At 39.5% G+C, this 15,462-nt stretch overlaps 1 protein-coding gene across 1 annotated transcript in view; it reads left to right on the top strand.

The window, feature by feature from the left end:
- LOC121941362 (collagen alpha-1(XXIV) chain) overlaps nt 1-15,462 on the top strand; it is a 99,602-nt gene that overhangs the window by 76,086 nt on the left and 8,054 nt on the right. The window contains exons 36-49 of the mRNA XM_042484141.1: nt 1,397-1,450; nt 1,660-1,767; nt 2,551-2,604; nt 2,872-2,979; nt 4,453-4,506; nt 5,393-5,446; nt 5,588-5,644; nt 6,694-6,747; nt 7,920-7,973; nt 8,523-8,576; nt 10,262-10,315; nt 10,847-10,954; nt 14,033-14,140; nt 14,273-14,380. Coding sequence (XP_042340075.1) covers nt 1,397-1,450; nt 1,660-1,767; nt 2,551-2,604; nt 2,872-2,979; nt 4,453-4,506; nt 5,393-5,446; nt 5,588-5,644; nt 6,694-6,747; nt 7,920-7,973; nt 8,523-8,576; nt 10,262-10,315; nt 10,847-10,954; nt 14,033-14,140; nt 14,273-14,380 — 1,029 coding nt within the window. The remainder of the gene's footprint in view (nt 1-1,396; nt 1,451-1,659; nt 1,768-2,550; nt 2,605-2,871; nt 2,980-4,452; nt 4,507-5,392; nt 5,447-5,587; nt 5,645-6,693; nt 6,748-7,919; nt 7,974-8,522; nt 8,577-10,261; nt 10,316-10,846; nt 10,955-14,032; nt 14,141-14,272; nt 14,381-15,462) is intronic.

The raw sequence follows: 15,462 nt of genomic DNA on the forward strand, positions 1-15,462 counted from the left end.
CCCAGAATTAGATCCAACATTCTTTAACAAGGTTGCTCAAACATCAAACCCCCAGCATTATCTTTTCTGACTTCATTTTAGTGGATAAAGAAAGATAAAATGAGACGCGTTCACTCATGATGGAACTTTTGGGTGCTGATGTTTTGGGGCAAGATGCCTTTCTGCAGTGTATATATTGCGAGTATACACAAAGTGTATCTTTATAATTTAAATTCAAATCTGAGTGCTGTTTTCATCTTTACTTCATTATAATATAATAGAGTATCAAAAAATTAGAAGATGTATGAGAAACTCCATTACACACATAGAAATTCTCTCATCCTCTATGACAGTCCCAAGTGGGCTAAAAAAAGAATCTGAAATAATATGTGAGATGTCTCCCCAGTACAAAAGTACGGGGTATTATTTTGTTTTTTAATTGTGGTTACAGTTGAGATTTTTTAAATTCTTGTCTATCCTTATGCAAAGGAAATTGTATCATTACTATTACAGTTTACTTTGTTTGATGGCACACATGTTTTAGATTGTTACGTGCTTTTTCTTTTTACATAACAAACAAAATGTCTCCACAGACTTGATATTTAAAACCTAGTCTTGGCTGGATTAATAAATTGGCTTTCATGAGTGGTCACTTGGCCACTAGTCAAGACAGCCCAGTCACTCCCCATTTCCTTAAAATTAATTTTGTACCTTACTTCTCATTTTAGTCCCTGAGATTTAACTATTTGCTCTACTGAATCAAATAATCTCCTAACTAAAAGAAAAAAACAGTTAAAACTCTGTTAAAAACTTTTCTTTTCGGATCTCCAGTGGTTTACCTTTTCGCCATGATTCAGTGATGTACAGGTGTTCTTCAGGACACAGTGACATCACCGTTTGGTGTGTTTACTGCCGAACACAGCACGCCTGTGACCACACCCAACTACATACACTAGTGATGCTGACTGTGGTCAGAGCAGCCTTGAAACTTTTCACCATAGAGGGCAGTGAAAGACTACTTTTCAGCCTGGTGTGAAGTTACTCTGTAACGCCTGCATGTTCCCTCATTATCACCGTGACAGCTGCCAATGTTGATGATCTAGGACACTGAGCATTTTTGCCAATCTCCTCTTTATACATCTACGATTAGTCAGTTTATCTAAAATATGAAAAATAATGTTTCTCTTCTACCTTTAGTGATATCCAGTTGTGCAGATAGTTTAACTGTAGTTGGCCCAGGATTTGAAATTCTACCATCAACATCAATATTGTTCTCCAGAAACAGTGTCTGTGTTGCAACAGATCCTCTACACAAAAAAAATTCAACATGACAGAGAAAATAACAATGTCAGAGTTTTCAGTTTGTTACTTTTAACAAGAGTGGAGAGATTTTGCGTAAATGCTGGTGTGTTTGTAGGGTCTTCCTGGTCCCCCTGGTGAAGAAGGCCAACAAGGAAAAGACGGAGCCAAGGTAAACATTGCAAGATTGAACATTGTATTTGTGAACTCAACTTCACTGCTTTCTATCAAAATCAAGCATGTAGCCACACCACAGCTTGTCTGATCGGTTGACTTCTCTCTGTTGGTAATATGAAACTTACTAAATCATAACTGAGCTGTCTTTCACTTTGTTTTACCTTGTTGTCTGCCTCTCTTTCTCTGTGTCCATCACACTGTCAGGGTGAGCCTGGTGAATGTGGACCAATCGGAGAGCCTGGGGACAAAGGAATAGAAGGAGACCCTGGGCCCATAGGACCACCTGGAGAGCCTGGGAAACAAGGCTTCCGTGTGAGTTTATATTATGTTTACAAACTTTCAGAAACAACAAATTTAACTAAACAGTAATCAAAGCAATTAACAGAAATTGCTACCTGCACTAACATCCTGATGGACTCAGAAAAGACACACTTTAGCACAGTTGAAAGTAAAATGCAGATCTGAATAAAAGCTCCAGCAGATTCAGTTTGTTGCATAAAAAAAGCAATTCCCTGGTTTTCACTGTAAGCATACAGCTGATTGGACATGGCAAAATAAATCACACCTTTAGAAATTTAGTTACCAAAGAATAGACTGAAAAAGTGCTCTTAACCAAATAATGCCCTTGTGTCTCAGAAGGGGGCAGCCTTCTCTTCAGCAAAACCTCCTTGTTACTGAGGCAGCAAAAGACACTATGTCATAGATTAGGGACGTTTAGCACCACAGAATAGATCTCAGCTAAAGACTCCTAAGTGTTTGTTTGTTTTGCGATCCAGATTCATCTGTAGGTGTTTAGGAAGGTCACAAGTGTCAGAAAGGAAGGCGGCTTCAAGGCAAACATACATAGCTCAGAGAGAGCCCAGTTTAAAAACATGTAAACAGACAAATCTGAAAAAGTTTTGAACAGCATTGTGGTCTTCAAGCTATTAACCTCTGCACAGAAAAATGCCCGCTGATAATATCTGAAAAACTGCTGTAGTATCAGGACCAGCAGGTTGGTATTTATAAGTCATCGGGTGCAGTTATAAATGCATCTGATCACAGAATAGATTCTTTAATGTCTGTAGTAATTATTTAATGGGTCTCCTGCCACAGGGGCCAGAAGGAAAACTAGGCCCCCCAGGGAACAGAGGGCGGCACGGAAAGAAGGTAAGGACCATGTTCACCACAACTTTTTCTCTGCAGTATGTTTCCCCACACTTTACACAGCAGGAAGCAAGAAGACACAGTCCAAGTAACTGCATATAGCGTTAAAGACAAATGGCCTCTAGGGCTAGTATGGATTTGTCTTCTTGCTTAAGGATGCTTCCACTGTCAAAAGAGCCTGAATACTGACCTTCATCTGAAAGGATAATCTCCATACTTTTGTCTGTGTTGCTGTTTCGTATTCCCTAATGACGTTCTGCTTCTATCCAGGGGGAGAGGGGTCCTCCAGGTCTTGCTGGTGAGATTGGCCCAAGAGGAGACATTGGCCAGCCAGGCGAGCCAGGGCTCAAAGGTGCCAGGGGAACCCGAGGCACACCAGTTAGTCACCATTCTTCCTGTCTTTCCTCTTACTTAGTCCTGTCTCAGAATCACACTGAAATCACTTATTGTTATCATTTATTGTTAAAAGGAAGAAAAAAACGTCTTTGAGGAAAATCAGAAATGGTCCTGTTTGTTTCAGCTGGCTGGAGGGAGTTGTCAGTGTCTATTCTTAATTGACAGTAGCTGGCAGGTTACCAGAGTGCTGGTGTTACACTGTAGGGAACAAAGGCAAAGCAAATAACCTTGGCTGTAGCTTACATGTCATGCGCTGACAGCATATTATTACTGTAAAGGAGAGTAAGGACCACACCAGCACCTAACTGGATGTAGGTGACATGTAGGTACATTTACATGCTGATTAATGTGCTTCAGCTGAGCAGCTAACTAGCTTTCTAGCCTGCAAATGGACATGGTGAATGTTAGTTTGGTGGCTCATTCAAAAGGTGCAGGATGTGTGTTGATCGTTGTTAGTTAGAGAAGAAAGAGGCTTTATCAGAAAGTTGAGTTGTTTCAAAATCTGTGGCTCTATAATGTCGAGCTGGTTGCCCATACATTGATACAAGACAATAGGGCACCATCATGAAACCAAAAAATGTAACATATAAATGTATCTCTTTTGATCTCAATTTTTTTTTTCAAATGAGAACACAGGATAATTGATTTGTGGAGTACATATGATGAATGTTAGTGTGTTTAATGTGTAGGGAATAGTGAACATATGAATAATGGAATGGCTTCAGAGTTAACACAGGGACTGCCGCGCCTTTCATGCCTGTTGTTTTCTCTTCATAAGTAGTTCAAATATATCAGTACATCATATTCTGTTATTATGGTATATGTGTAAGCAACTCTGCAGTAACTAGTAATTTAAAAACGGAGCCAATCAGACTGATGTTGTGGAGTAAAAGTAAAGTATTTCTCAAAATTGTACACCAGTATTTGAAGAAATTAAAGAAAAGAAAGAAAGAAAGATAAGTGAAGAGATAAATCAATGTAATATTCTTAATATTTAATTTTATCATGCATAATACTAAAATAATTTATCTGCATAATAATCAATTTAGTCTTTTTGTGAATTCCAGTTAGGGGAATTCTAATTGTATTCTATGACAAATGTGTCAAATGTTTTTTCTTGAGTGTTTTTAAAGAGCAAAGCTTTAAATTAACGTCTTTGTGAGTGTCTGAGAAAGAGCAAGAAAATACAGGAAGACGCCAAGAGGAAGGCATCCATTCTTTTCTTCTACACAGGGAAAGGCAGCTCCCTTCTCAGCAGAACCACGAAGACAGTGTTGTGATTGCTGTGGAGAAAAAAGATTTATAACCCTGTCGTAAAACAACTCTGGGCACAGGATTCAGCTCGCGTTTGTGTCTGTTTGAGGCCAAGGTTATATTTAGCTGATCCAGCAAAACAAACACTGCTAAGACTGATTCACTGTCTTATTGTGTGTGCATTTTCTGCATTGCTTCCAGGGTCGGCCCGGAGTTATGGGGATAGAGGGGCAACCAGGACTGGCAGGATACACAGTGAGTATCTCCTATCTCGGTTTACGAGAACTATTTTGCAGTGTACACAATAAGTATGGTACAGTTCTTACTGGAGAGTTTAGTAACCATGACTATGCTGAATTTCGGCTCAGCACATCCCGCTGTGTTTACATTCATTGGGAACCTCTCTTACAGAGTAGGATTACCAAATTATATAAAAAACTATTTGCTGAAATTCCAGAATTCCCCTAAAATCTAGAACATGGCAAGTAAAAACTAGCTGTTTGAGGTTTACACATCCAACTTAAGCCTGCCTCAAGTAACTTTATACATGCTTCAGATACAGATCTCAACTCAACATAGCTGTAAGCCTATTATATGTGCTGGAGGCATCCTGTGTTTGAGTCTGGTGAAGGACACATTGTCCCCGCCATTCTTATATTTCCCATGACTCTTTCCTGTTAATTATCCAATGAATGTAAAATACCAGGGGGAAAAAGGCTACACAAATAACCACAAGAGCAAAGACAAGAGGTGGAATTGAACATGGTGAAGTGTACAAGCATATTTTTCCAGGCGACTCCACAGCCCGGTCAGTGCCAACATCAGCGGGTTTAGGTTGCATAACTTGACAGGGCACCTCAAGTTCACTTTGTCCCTTTTAGTGAATGTCTAGGGGTGTGTATGAAGGCTCTCAAACTCAGCCACACTTGACTCAGGTTGCTGACTGATTTCTGAGTCTGAGCCAAAACCCCAAATCCTTAAGTGACAGAATGTAAGAGCTTCTCTACAAAGACTTGTGTTTATATTAAACAGTTCTGATTAATATGCTGACAGCGGAGCTCTGCTCCTCCAAGAAACATGCTGTAGCCAGTAGAAGTATGGCAGCTTCGTTAGCTTGAATTATCTGCTTTCTTTCTTTTAGGGTCACCCTGGCAAGCCTGGGCCCATTGGACCACCAGGGCCTAAAGGTGAAAAGGTAATATGATACCTGAACAAGTGCTTGAAGTGTAATTATTTCAGTGTCTTGGGTTTTAGGTGAATTTTACCTCAATTTACTCTCTGGTTGCAAATTCAGATGCCTGCATGTGTGATTGTGTGTGTGTTTGCTACATTCCAGGGTTATCCAGGCGAGGACAATAAGACCCCAGGACTGCCAGGGCCCTTAGGTGAACCAGTAGGTCTTGCTTTCCTTTAAACTCTCCTTTCTGATCCCTGACACTTCTCGCTCTGTTTAGTCCAAGCCATTTAAATACTGGCTTGAAAATCAGAAATAAGAGTTAGTCCTGATCAGTCCCTGATTTCAGGAAACTATTTTTTTGTCCCATCAGATTGACAATAATGTATTAATGTTTCTGCTCTGTCATGCATGGGCCCTGATTATCAACCTGTGTGGCTCAGATCTTTTCTGTTTGTCGCAGGCTGAGTATGAATGAGCTAAAAATGTCTGACAGAGGTATTTTACACTTCCCGGTTAATCTTAAGCCTCGCTTTGTTTGCGTTCTTAAGACTCCCCCATACTGAAAATAGAGGTCTAGTCACAACAGTGAACACAAATGCTCTATTATTAAAATGGAAACAGACTTATTTTCTGTGCATTTATACAAAACATTTGTGTCTTTGTCAAGGACAAGAGTTTCAGTGAGGGCCATTGATCACCCTAAATTACCTCAAGGATTCTGCACCCAAGAAAACAAAGTCATTCTTAATATTAAAAGAGGATCAGGACGAATCAGAGAGTCTTAGCAGCTTGGGAAAGCTCACATTTCTACAGTACCATGACTCCTATGCACTTTGAGACACATTTCTCAGCCATGGACGTGACCACTGAGAGAGGCCTACAGAGCATTAACAGTCAGGGTTACTGGAAGTCAACACAAGTATAGATAGCAACCTGCCATAGAGTATGAGTGGTGTTGGATTATCAGGCTGGCACAGTATTGCAGTACATAGAATGAGCAATACAGTGGTAGCCTTTGTTTCGCTGCAGCCCCTACCAAGATTAGTTGAAAGTAAAGGTTAAAGGTTCGATGACACCTCTCCATTTGACTCCAGTAAAGATCCAGACTCATAGGTCACATCCACACTATACGTTTCATGTGTTTTGGCCTGAGAAGTGAATCTGTTTTAAAGTAGCTGCACAGCTTAGTTGAAGCTTTGTGGGTATATATCAAGGCACGCACGTACGGTATGTGTGTTCATGTGTGTGCATCTATGTCTACACAGGGGGCCCCGGGAGAACGAGGAGAGCGTGGAGAGCCAGGGGATGAAGGATATCAGGTAGACTAAACCATTAAATCAACATCAGACATATCACACAGTCAACACAGTGTGCGTGACTGCTGGATTGTTGTTCATACTCTTTTGGCGCTCCATTACACACTGCTCTGCTTAGATACTGTAAGGGCAGACCACACATGTTGGAGAGGATTACCACATTCCCACCAATAAGGCTGCGGAAATCTGGTGTTTTTGTCACTTCATGCCTCTCAGGTTCAGGATTCTCAAACGGTGCACGCACAGTGCAATGAAGCTGGTATATGGGTCACTTTATTTTGGACAGTTGGGTGTTTTTGTTTTGACTGTGAATGGATCTACAAATGTAGTCTGTAGCTACAACATTTTAAACAAAAAAATCCCCAAACAATTTGATTTAGCTGATAATAACAACACACCGTTTTTTAGATGTCTTCTTATCCTAAATTTATAACCCTTATATTCCTCCCAATATTCATTGTACCTGTGATTATAAGTAGATCGTTAATATAAAATTAAAAAGGATGCAGTTGGTCTCCAGTCATCCCTTTTTAAAAATTGTAAAATTGTTGCAGATCCTCTCAAGAACTTTGAGTGTCCTACATGTTTGCTGGATGACAGTCAACTTAATTTTAATACATTGTTCCTAGGACACATTTTTGCCATTAAATATCATATCTCATGGCCCAAACTGTTACCCAACAGTTTTGTAACTGTTGAAAGTTCTTGCGAAGAATCACTGGAGATTATCCATGACCCATTTCCAGCTCCAACTTAGTATCATAGTCATGAAAAATAATGGCTGGTTTGGCTGTTGTGTCATCATTCCCCAGATTTCTATTGAATACCCCAACAGTTCCCTCTTGGCTGCCATTATTATTCATTTCAGTGCAGACTTTTTGGATCCCGTTTACTAAGAGCCACCTGTTGTAATAGTTAACATACATTTAACTTGGCTAAGAAACAATTGTATGTTGTTTTCATGCTGGGGAGCCGGTAATTGAGCATATTTTCTTCACTGTATATGGAAATGTTACTTATTAGAATACATGTATCATAGCTCTAGAAATAATGTTCATCCTTTAGTAAATAATGAGGAGATGACATGTACATGTTATGTCTCTTAGAAATTGCAGCCCTGACACAGATTGAGATTGAGAGAGAAAACTATAATTATATTTTAAAATGTGTTTCAGGGTCATATTGGTGTCATTGGATCTCGAGGAGCTGTTGGACCACAAGGCCCACCGGTAAGTTAGTAAATGTCTGTAGAACAATAACTGGCTTTGACACATTTTTGGTACATGTAGTCAAATCATCATGCCAGTGGTTTTGTCCCAACTCTTGAGCGCATTTAACTATGATGTGAAAAGATTGAAAGTTACGGAAAGAACAAAACAATATATTGTGGCAACTGTGCTGTTCTCGCAGCTTTACTAGTAGAGGGGTTAAACATGTGAAATATGTTAAATGTGTTTTGCCTGAGAGTGACACAAGAATAGGGCATAGTCACTTAAATCGGAGGGATTATGAGGGGGATTATGAGCTATTCTGTGTGTTAAGTAGACTATTTGACCTCATAGAGTGTCCACAATGGACAGACACAGATTAAAAAGCAGTGAGGATAAAGTTTTATTCAGTTAATTGTATTACTGCATATGAGTTAGTAAGCTTGTCATCCTTAATAATGTTGTTTCCCTGAAAACATTTCATTGACATTATTTACACAATTAACCATTTAAACAGAGTATGAATTCATATAAGATCTTAGTACTAATGTTTGTGTGTGTTTGTCTCAGGGATCACCAGGACTCCCTGGAGAATCGGGCCCAAAAGGAGAGATAGGAGCTCCGGTGGGTCCATGCAAATCCCCGTAGCAGGAAAATCCTGTACATCGTTTCACTTATGTATACAGTAAAGAATGTGATAAGTCCTGTGAATAAGACAGTTTCAGAATCAGATTTTTTCTTCTGTTTTTTTTTTTTTGCTGAATAGGGGTTTTACTCAACAAATCCCATAAATCTATTAACACAGCTCTTGTTCAGCCACTGCCAGCAGTTGGTTGGGTTTGGTTTGCTTGGGCCGGCTTTATAAATGACACTGTGGATGAATAAGAATCCTCCTTTTTGCTGCCAAAATGAAAGACCAACCACAGACATTTGGCAAAAGCACAGTTTTTTTCACCTGTTACCAGATGAGCATGCTTGCATAAATACTTTAAGCCATTTTTTGGGCCCATCCTCTGTGGTTGATGATTTCATCGTAGCTTTTTTTAAGCAAAGGATAAAAAAATAAATACACTGAACTACAGAATAAGGAGCAGAATGCAACTACAGAAATACTGCAAGTTTTGATGGTGGCCCTGACTGCTTGATCCTGCTTGTCTTACCTGTCCTTTTAGTAAGGTTTTAACAGATTTAAGCATGTTAGATGCTTAAAAAGCTTCAAGAACACCCTAACATCTGGGCAGTTGGCATCAAAGCAGATATCTTAAAATTAGTCGTTCTTCATTAGGTTTTTGCTTTCTTTGCTGTCAAGTTCTTTTGAGTCCTCAATCTTGTCTCAGGCCTTCTGATTACAGAACTTCAATTCTCCTGAGAAACCATCTAAAGACTCCTTGATCAAGCTCCACTCAGTGTTTGTAGTGTTGAAGTATTCACAGGTTTCACTGATAGGTTTTCACTAGATACCACTGACTTTCTTCCACATGTGAAACAGCTTGTATGTAAGTGATTATATAACCAGTTCAAATAGTATGGGAGTATTTCTGTTGATTTACTCAGCTTGGCTGGAGTTTAAACCGAGTTTGAGCAATGTTGTCACGTGAAACATATAGACCATGTGTCAAGAAACAGATAGTCTGCCAGGAAACACTGGAAATTTTGGGGATCTGTTGTATTTCTTGTTTAAAGTTGCGGCTTTTGTAAAACATCCCTTGAGGGATATCTTTCTGGAACTGTACATACAGTAACTGACTATATCAGGGCCTAGAACATTCACCCACAAATCAAAAATACATAGTTTTCCTCTAACCGCTTAATATTACAGCTCAGCAGAGGAGGACGCCATTAGTGTTTACATCCTGCGCTGTCACTAGCACGAAAATGTTGTCCATAAGTAAAAACACACTTTCTTCTGTGCTCTGATACAGTTGCGGTGTTTGGTAAAAACAAACAAAAAAAAACCTTTCTACTTGAAAGTCTGTTTCTGTTATATTTGAGAGAATGCAGATAATCACTGAAGTCGATATCTCCAACACTTGCCAGCTAACACCAAAACAGTTTAGATAGAAAAAAATAGCACTACAGGCAAGAGGAAAACTATTGATTTTTTAAATTTCAAGGTGACTGTCCCTTTAAGAGTTGTGTAAATTTCTTTGAAGTAAAGTATAGAGGCAGTCCTGACGTTCTCCATGAGAATCATTTCAGACATGGTCCTTAAAATATCAGCTCTTTATTGAGAGGCAAGTAAGATATGTAACCTTGTGTTTTTGTGAATGTTCATGTATGTTTAATTATTTATGTGTGTGTTCATCCAGGGTTCAGCAGGAAAGAAAGGAGCGAGAGGACTGAGTGGAGCTCCTGGCATTGAAGTGAGTGCAGTATCACGTCACCTGAGCAATATATGCAATCAAAAGTATGTTCCTCTGTGATTTTCTGTGCAATGATGCAGCTTCGCATTGGTTACACAGCTTAGTACCTTCAGCGTCATCAAAGTATTGCATGTTTAAAAAATTAGTTACCGCAAAAAAAAAGCAAATTGGAAAAAAGCAAATTATGTAACTTAAAAATGCTTTGCTGCTTTCCATTATTTATTGATATAATGCATGGGTGTGTGCCATAAAATGTCAGCGGCAAGAGTATCGCATTTCCTTTAAATGTCTAAATATTTCCGTGTGTAACTGGAAACATTTATTGATCTGTAATTGGATGCTGGCAAAAGCAGAAAGTCTTGGCAAATAGTTTTTGGCTGAGGTCTGCAGGAATGCATCTCTTTTATTTCAGAGGAATAATAAGGGAATATAAACTTGGTATGATAAAAATAGTGATATGGTGCTCATTATAAGTCTGTAAAGGCCCCTCAGGCTGGGGTTGAGTTTGAATGACACTGTCACTGTTTCCAGGGGCCAATGGGTTTACCTGGACTTGTGGGAATGATGGGTTACCCAGGACCTGATGGTCCCCCGGGACTGACTGGCTTACCAGGATTTCCAGGAAAAAAAGGCAGACAGGTAATCAATGACAGTGTAACTGTGTAAAGGAAGTCAGGAGTATGAATGGCTTCTCTTTCTCTTTCCACCCTTTTTTCAGTGAGATGGGTATTATATTTTGTTCTTATCTCACTCCCTTCCTCCAGCAAAAGAGTGAAATACTGTTATATACCTGCAACATCTTTTCTTTTCTCTGTACTTGTGAAATAAAGGGTCTTGTCAATGCATGAATATCAGAAGGCACAACAGCAACTAATTCATGAAATTGGAACTGCGCACAACTCGGCCTATTTATCTTTTATGCAGAATATATTCAGAAACTCTCTGGAGTTCCCACAATGTCTTTGTTGATAAAACTTAGCCTGCTCAAGGGTAAAGCACTATATAATTCCATCTTACTTGGTTTAAGTCAGTAGCAGTTGATTTGGATGTCCTTTTAGCTAATCATATATTTGTTAGATATATAAAGGCAGAGTTCATTGAAATATTTTCCCAATGTTAGTCATGACAGAGATGACAGAGACCACCAAGCTACATGGATTTGACTTTTGTCCAACACCATGGACACAAGTGGGTCAAAAGAGTGGCGATGAATCAAACCATGGAACTTTGGCGGTGGGGCTCACATTTGAAAATTATTGAGCTGATTTTGTGGCTGCACACACAGGAACCCAGATATATGCTATGTCTGAAAACATTCTTGCCCAGCACCATAAATGTGGGTCACAGAAGGAGTCAGAAGAGTTACTTGCATAACTGAACTTTCGAGAAGACCTATATTGTACTTAGTGCTAAATCTCTACAGCAGACCTGTGGTCTGCATTAGGAGAATTTAAGAAGCCAATGATACGCTCTTCTCTTTTCTTTTCCGCTTGGCCACCCTCATCTTTGCTTTGTATAAAGCTTGCCTTCACAGATTTCTCTGATTTCTCTGGTCTAAATCTTTGTTATACTGATCAAATATAGTCACAACTAATAAAGCAGTGTAAATATTACCTAGTGGACTGGTTGAATAAGTTGTCAGCTGAAAACAATCAGCAGTCCAAACAAACTTAATCCCCTTACTGTTTTTGTTTATAACAGCCTTAAAGTGCTCCAGGAGGCACCATGTAGACCTCACTAACCATCCAGCCATCATGCTAACTGGCGCCACATTGCCCCCTTCGCTTGAGGATTTCATTTGACTGCATCTGTATGCCCAAAGCTTTCCTCCAGCTGCTACCATCAGTAAATTTGAGACTGAGACGCACAGCTGAGATTGACTAATCATTAAATGCCTTGTTTGATTTGATTGGCTTCTTCTGGTTGCGACACAGTGGGTTTATCCAAATAAGTGTGCAGCCAGTGTGGATTGGGATTTCATGCATGAAATGTCTTCGTCCTTTTCAGCCAAAAGTTGGAAAGCCAAGTCCTTTCTGTCTGGCTTTCATTTACGTAATGTTGTTTTGTAAAAGTCTGGTTAGTCTAATTTTGGCCGATGATTTTTTTTAAAAAAAATTTTCATTTGACTGCAATGATGCGGTTTCACCATGCCGAGTGAGTCCCATAACTCTACGGCTCCTAAATCATATAAAATACCCCGTATAATTTGAAAACAATACACAAGCCATAAATTTAAAACGTAAGCCTGTTTTTATCTAGAGACCTCTTCTTATATGTGTGCTGTTTTTGGAACTTTTATTGAGTCAACAGCCTGCTTCAAAGCTCTTTTACTAAAGCATATGCAGGGCTGTCCTAGCAAGAGAAGTTTGCAGGAAACTCTATTTGACTTTTACACTACGTCCTTCCATAGTAGAAAGATACCAATATCGCTCCCTTCTGCCTCTGCTGGCAGGCTGCAGAGTCCTTGCAGAATAGGCCTTAATCTTTTTTTTTTCTCTGTCATTATTCCCATAATGATTGTCAGTTATCTTCTTATTCATCATTTTCCTTATTATCTGATGCTTATTAATTTCTAGTCACATTGCCAGTTGGATATATTCACACAGTGAAAGAGGAAGACTTGTTTTGGAGCATTTTTGCTTCTTTGGACAGTGTGATAGTGAGCAACAAGAAAGAAATGCAGTGGAGGTCATCCTACAAATTGACAAGGTTTTACTCAGGAACCACACGGGTGGTTTTGCTGGAGGCTTCCTGCTTGTTGGGCCCTGTGATGGGAAGATTGGCTTTCTGTAGTTTGTGTCCATCCTCCGCTTTTCCACAAATGGGCCATTCAAGTGACACTTCCATCCCGCTGGAGGGGTCGCGATAGTGATCTCATTAAGCTGATAGACAGAGGACTTTTTCTTATGCAAGAGCCTCCTAGCACCTGCAGGTTGGGGGTTCACGCAGTAAACCTGGTTCCCGACTTATCCGCTCTCCTCAAAGTGATCGAGGAGCAGAAGCCATCTGCAAGGCGACGACCCACTCAATCTGTTATTCTAATATCACTCGCTCCCTTCTGCTTCACCACACTGCTGATGGAGCAGGAAACCACTGTGGTCTGTGGTGTGAGAAAACAACTCAGTGACAGGGAGTCAGTTTTACGGGTACACTTAAGGAGCACACTGTCAAGAAATATTATAACCAAGAGAGACCAGCAGACTTCAGCACTGTAGTGTACAGCTATGACTGTGCAATGAATTTTATAAATATGTTTGGTTACACTCTATTGAAATAAACACTGATATATTGAAAAGAATTAATGTAATTAATTTGTCATTTGTCATAAACTGGTGAAATCTTTGCCTGTTGGTGAATTCAAGGACGCTCTGACATCAGAAATTTGAGTGTCACCTGTTTAAAAGCAATTCAAATTCAAATTAACTTTGAAGGTACCAGGCGAAGCTTATTTACTTATATATTAATCTAATTTTATTTTTTTTTAACGCCAAAGAGAAAGTATTTGATGAATTTGGTGCCGTTTTATTTGTGTTTTGTGCAAGGACACTGAGACAGACAGGATGTTTTCACGCTACTCTACTGTTGCACTGTTTCAAGAAATGTAGCAATGCAGCATCTTCTTAGGGAAGAAGATTAAGAAGAATGCTAACTGTAAAAAAAAAAGAATAATTATATATATATGTTTTTGTATTGACAAAAACTTTGGTGTACATATAGGGTCAGAGAGGCTTGGTTGGACCAGATGGACCTGCTGGACGTCCAGGTCCCAGGGGAGAGATTGGACTTCCTGGACAACCTGGAGAAATAGGACCCCCTGGTCAGAAGGTGAAAATAATAATAAACCTTGCTGTCTTCTAAGTTTTGGCAGTGTGTCTTGACAGAGCAAGAAATATCCAGTGAAAAAACATTTTCCTCAGTTAAACTAGCTTTTTAAATTCCTGATCTTTGTTGGTTCAGGGAGAACTGGGACTGCCAGGGGACAGAGGAGCTCCAGGAATCAAAGGCATGGAGGGGGCCACAGGTGACCAGGGCAGGACAGGTGACACGGGACCCAAAGGGCAACCAGTGAGTATATTAGGCCTGGGAGTAGATGAAAATGTCATGTTATGATTAACCTTGCTAAAATAATTGCAGTTCACAATATTATCCCAGTAATCATCAAAATATGCTGAGAAATTTTAAAATGGTACTAAAACACACTTAACTTACATTCTGTTAGGAAACAATTTTTTTTATCGTATTACAGATAAGACACATCGTTTTTAGTGAAAGCTATCTTAAAAAGCCAGGCTTTTAAGCTATTTGAAACGGAATCATATCTTTTGATATGAAATATGCCAAATGCTTGATAAAGATCTTCTGCCTCTTTTGAATTTGGTGCGTATGCAGCTTGCAGTATCTCTTCTATTGTTGGTTGCCCAGCAGTCTCTTTGGGTGCTCCTGGACATGATATTTACGATTATCCCAAAAATGGAAATTTAAATAAGACCTGTTCATCTATTATACTATTGATGCTTTTGTGTAACTTTTTGATTCTTAGATTCATACCGTTTTCTTTGTTGGTCATTAAAAAGCCTTATGCACATAGAACATCTTGTACATCTTGAACATCTTTTGTATTGTTGAAGTCATAACACTTTAAATTGATACCATCCCGTGGGCTTAGTAAGCTTATATACATTCTTTAATACCACTCTAAATATAGCTTCATTGGTTTAGGTAGCCCATCTGTGGTTTAAAAATGGGTGGGTTTAAAAATGTGTGTGTCTGACACTTTTTCACCATGAATAGAGTAACAAATTATCTGGGCGAGACCAGGAATGGAAACATTCCGCCTGGTAAGGCCATGTTATGCAATATCCTCACCCTCCAGAGACCCGAAAAGAGGTGCTCCACTTTACTTATGTAACTCCGCAGAGTAGAAGAAAAAAGAAACAACATTCAATCCCTCGCTCTCCCCTCCCTCCACTGGTTTTCCCCATTGATGCTCGAGGAACAGAGAGCAGACTTGGGCCCTTGGGTCAGATTCCTTTACACTTTTCAGTGAATAGAGTTTCTCGGTCAAAGTCTCTGGCCCGAAAGTGGAGCTGTCTAGAGGATGTGGATGACTGGTTGTTCAAACATGGTGTCTGCCACCCTGGACGACA

Source organism: Plectropomus leopardus, chromosome 3 (genome assembly GCF_008729295.1).
Source record: "Plectropomus leopardus isolate mb chromosome 3, YSFRI_Pleo_2.0, whole genome shotgun sequence".
NCBI lineage: Eukaryota > Metazoa > Chordata > Actinopteri > Perciformes > Serranidae > Plectropomus > Plectropomus leopardus.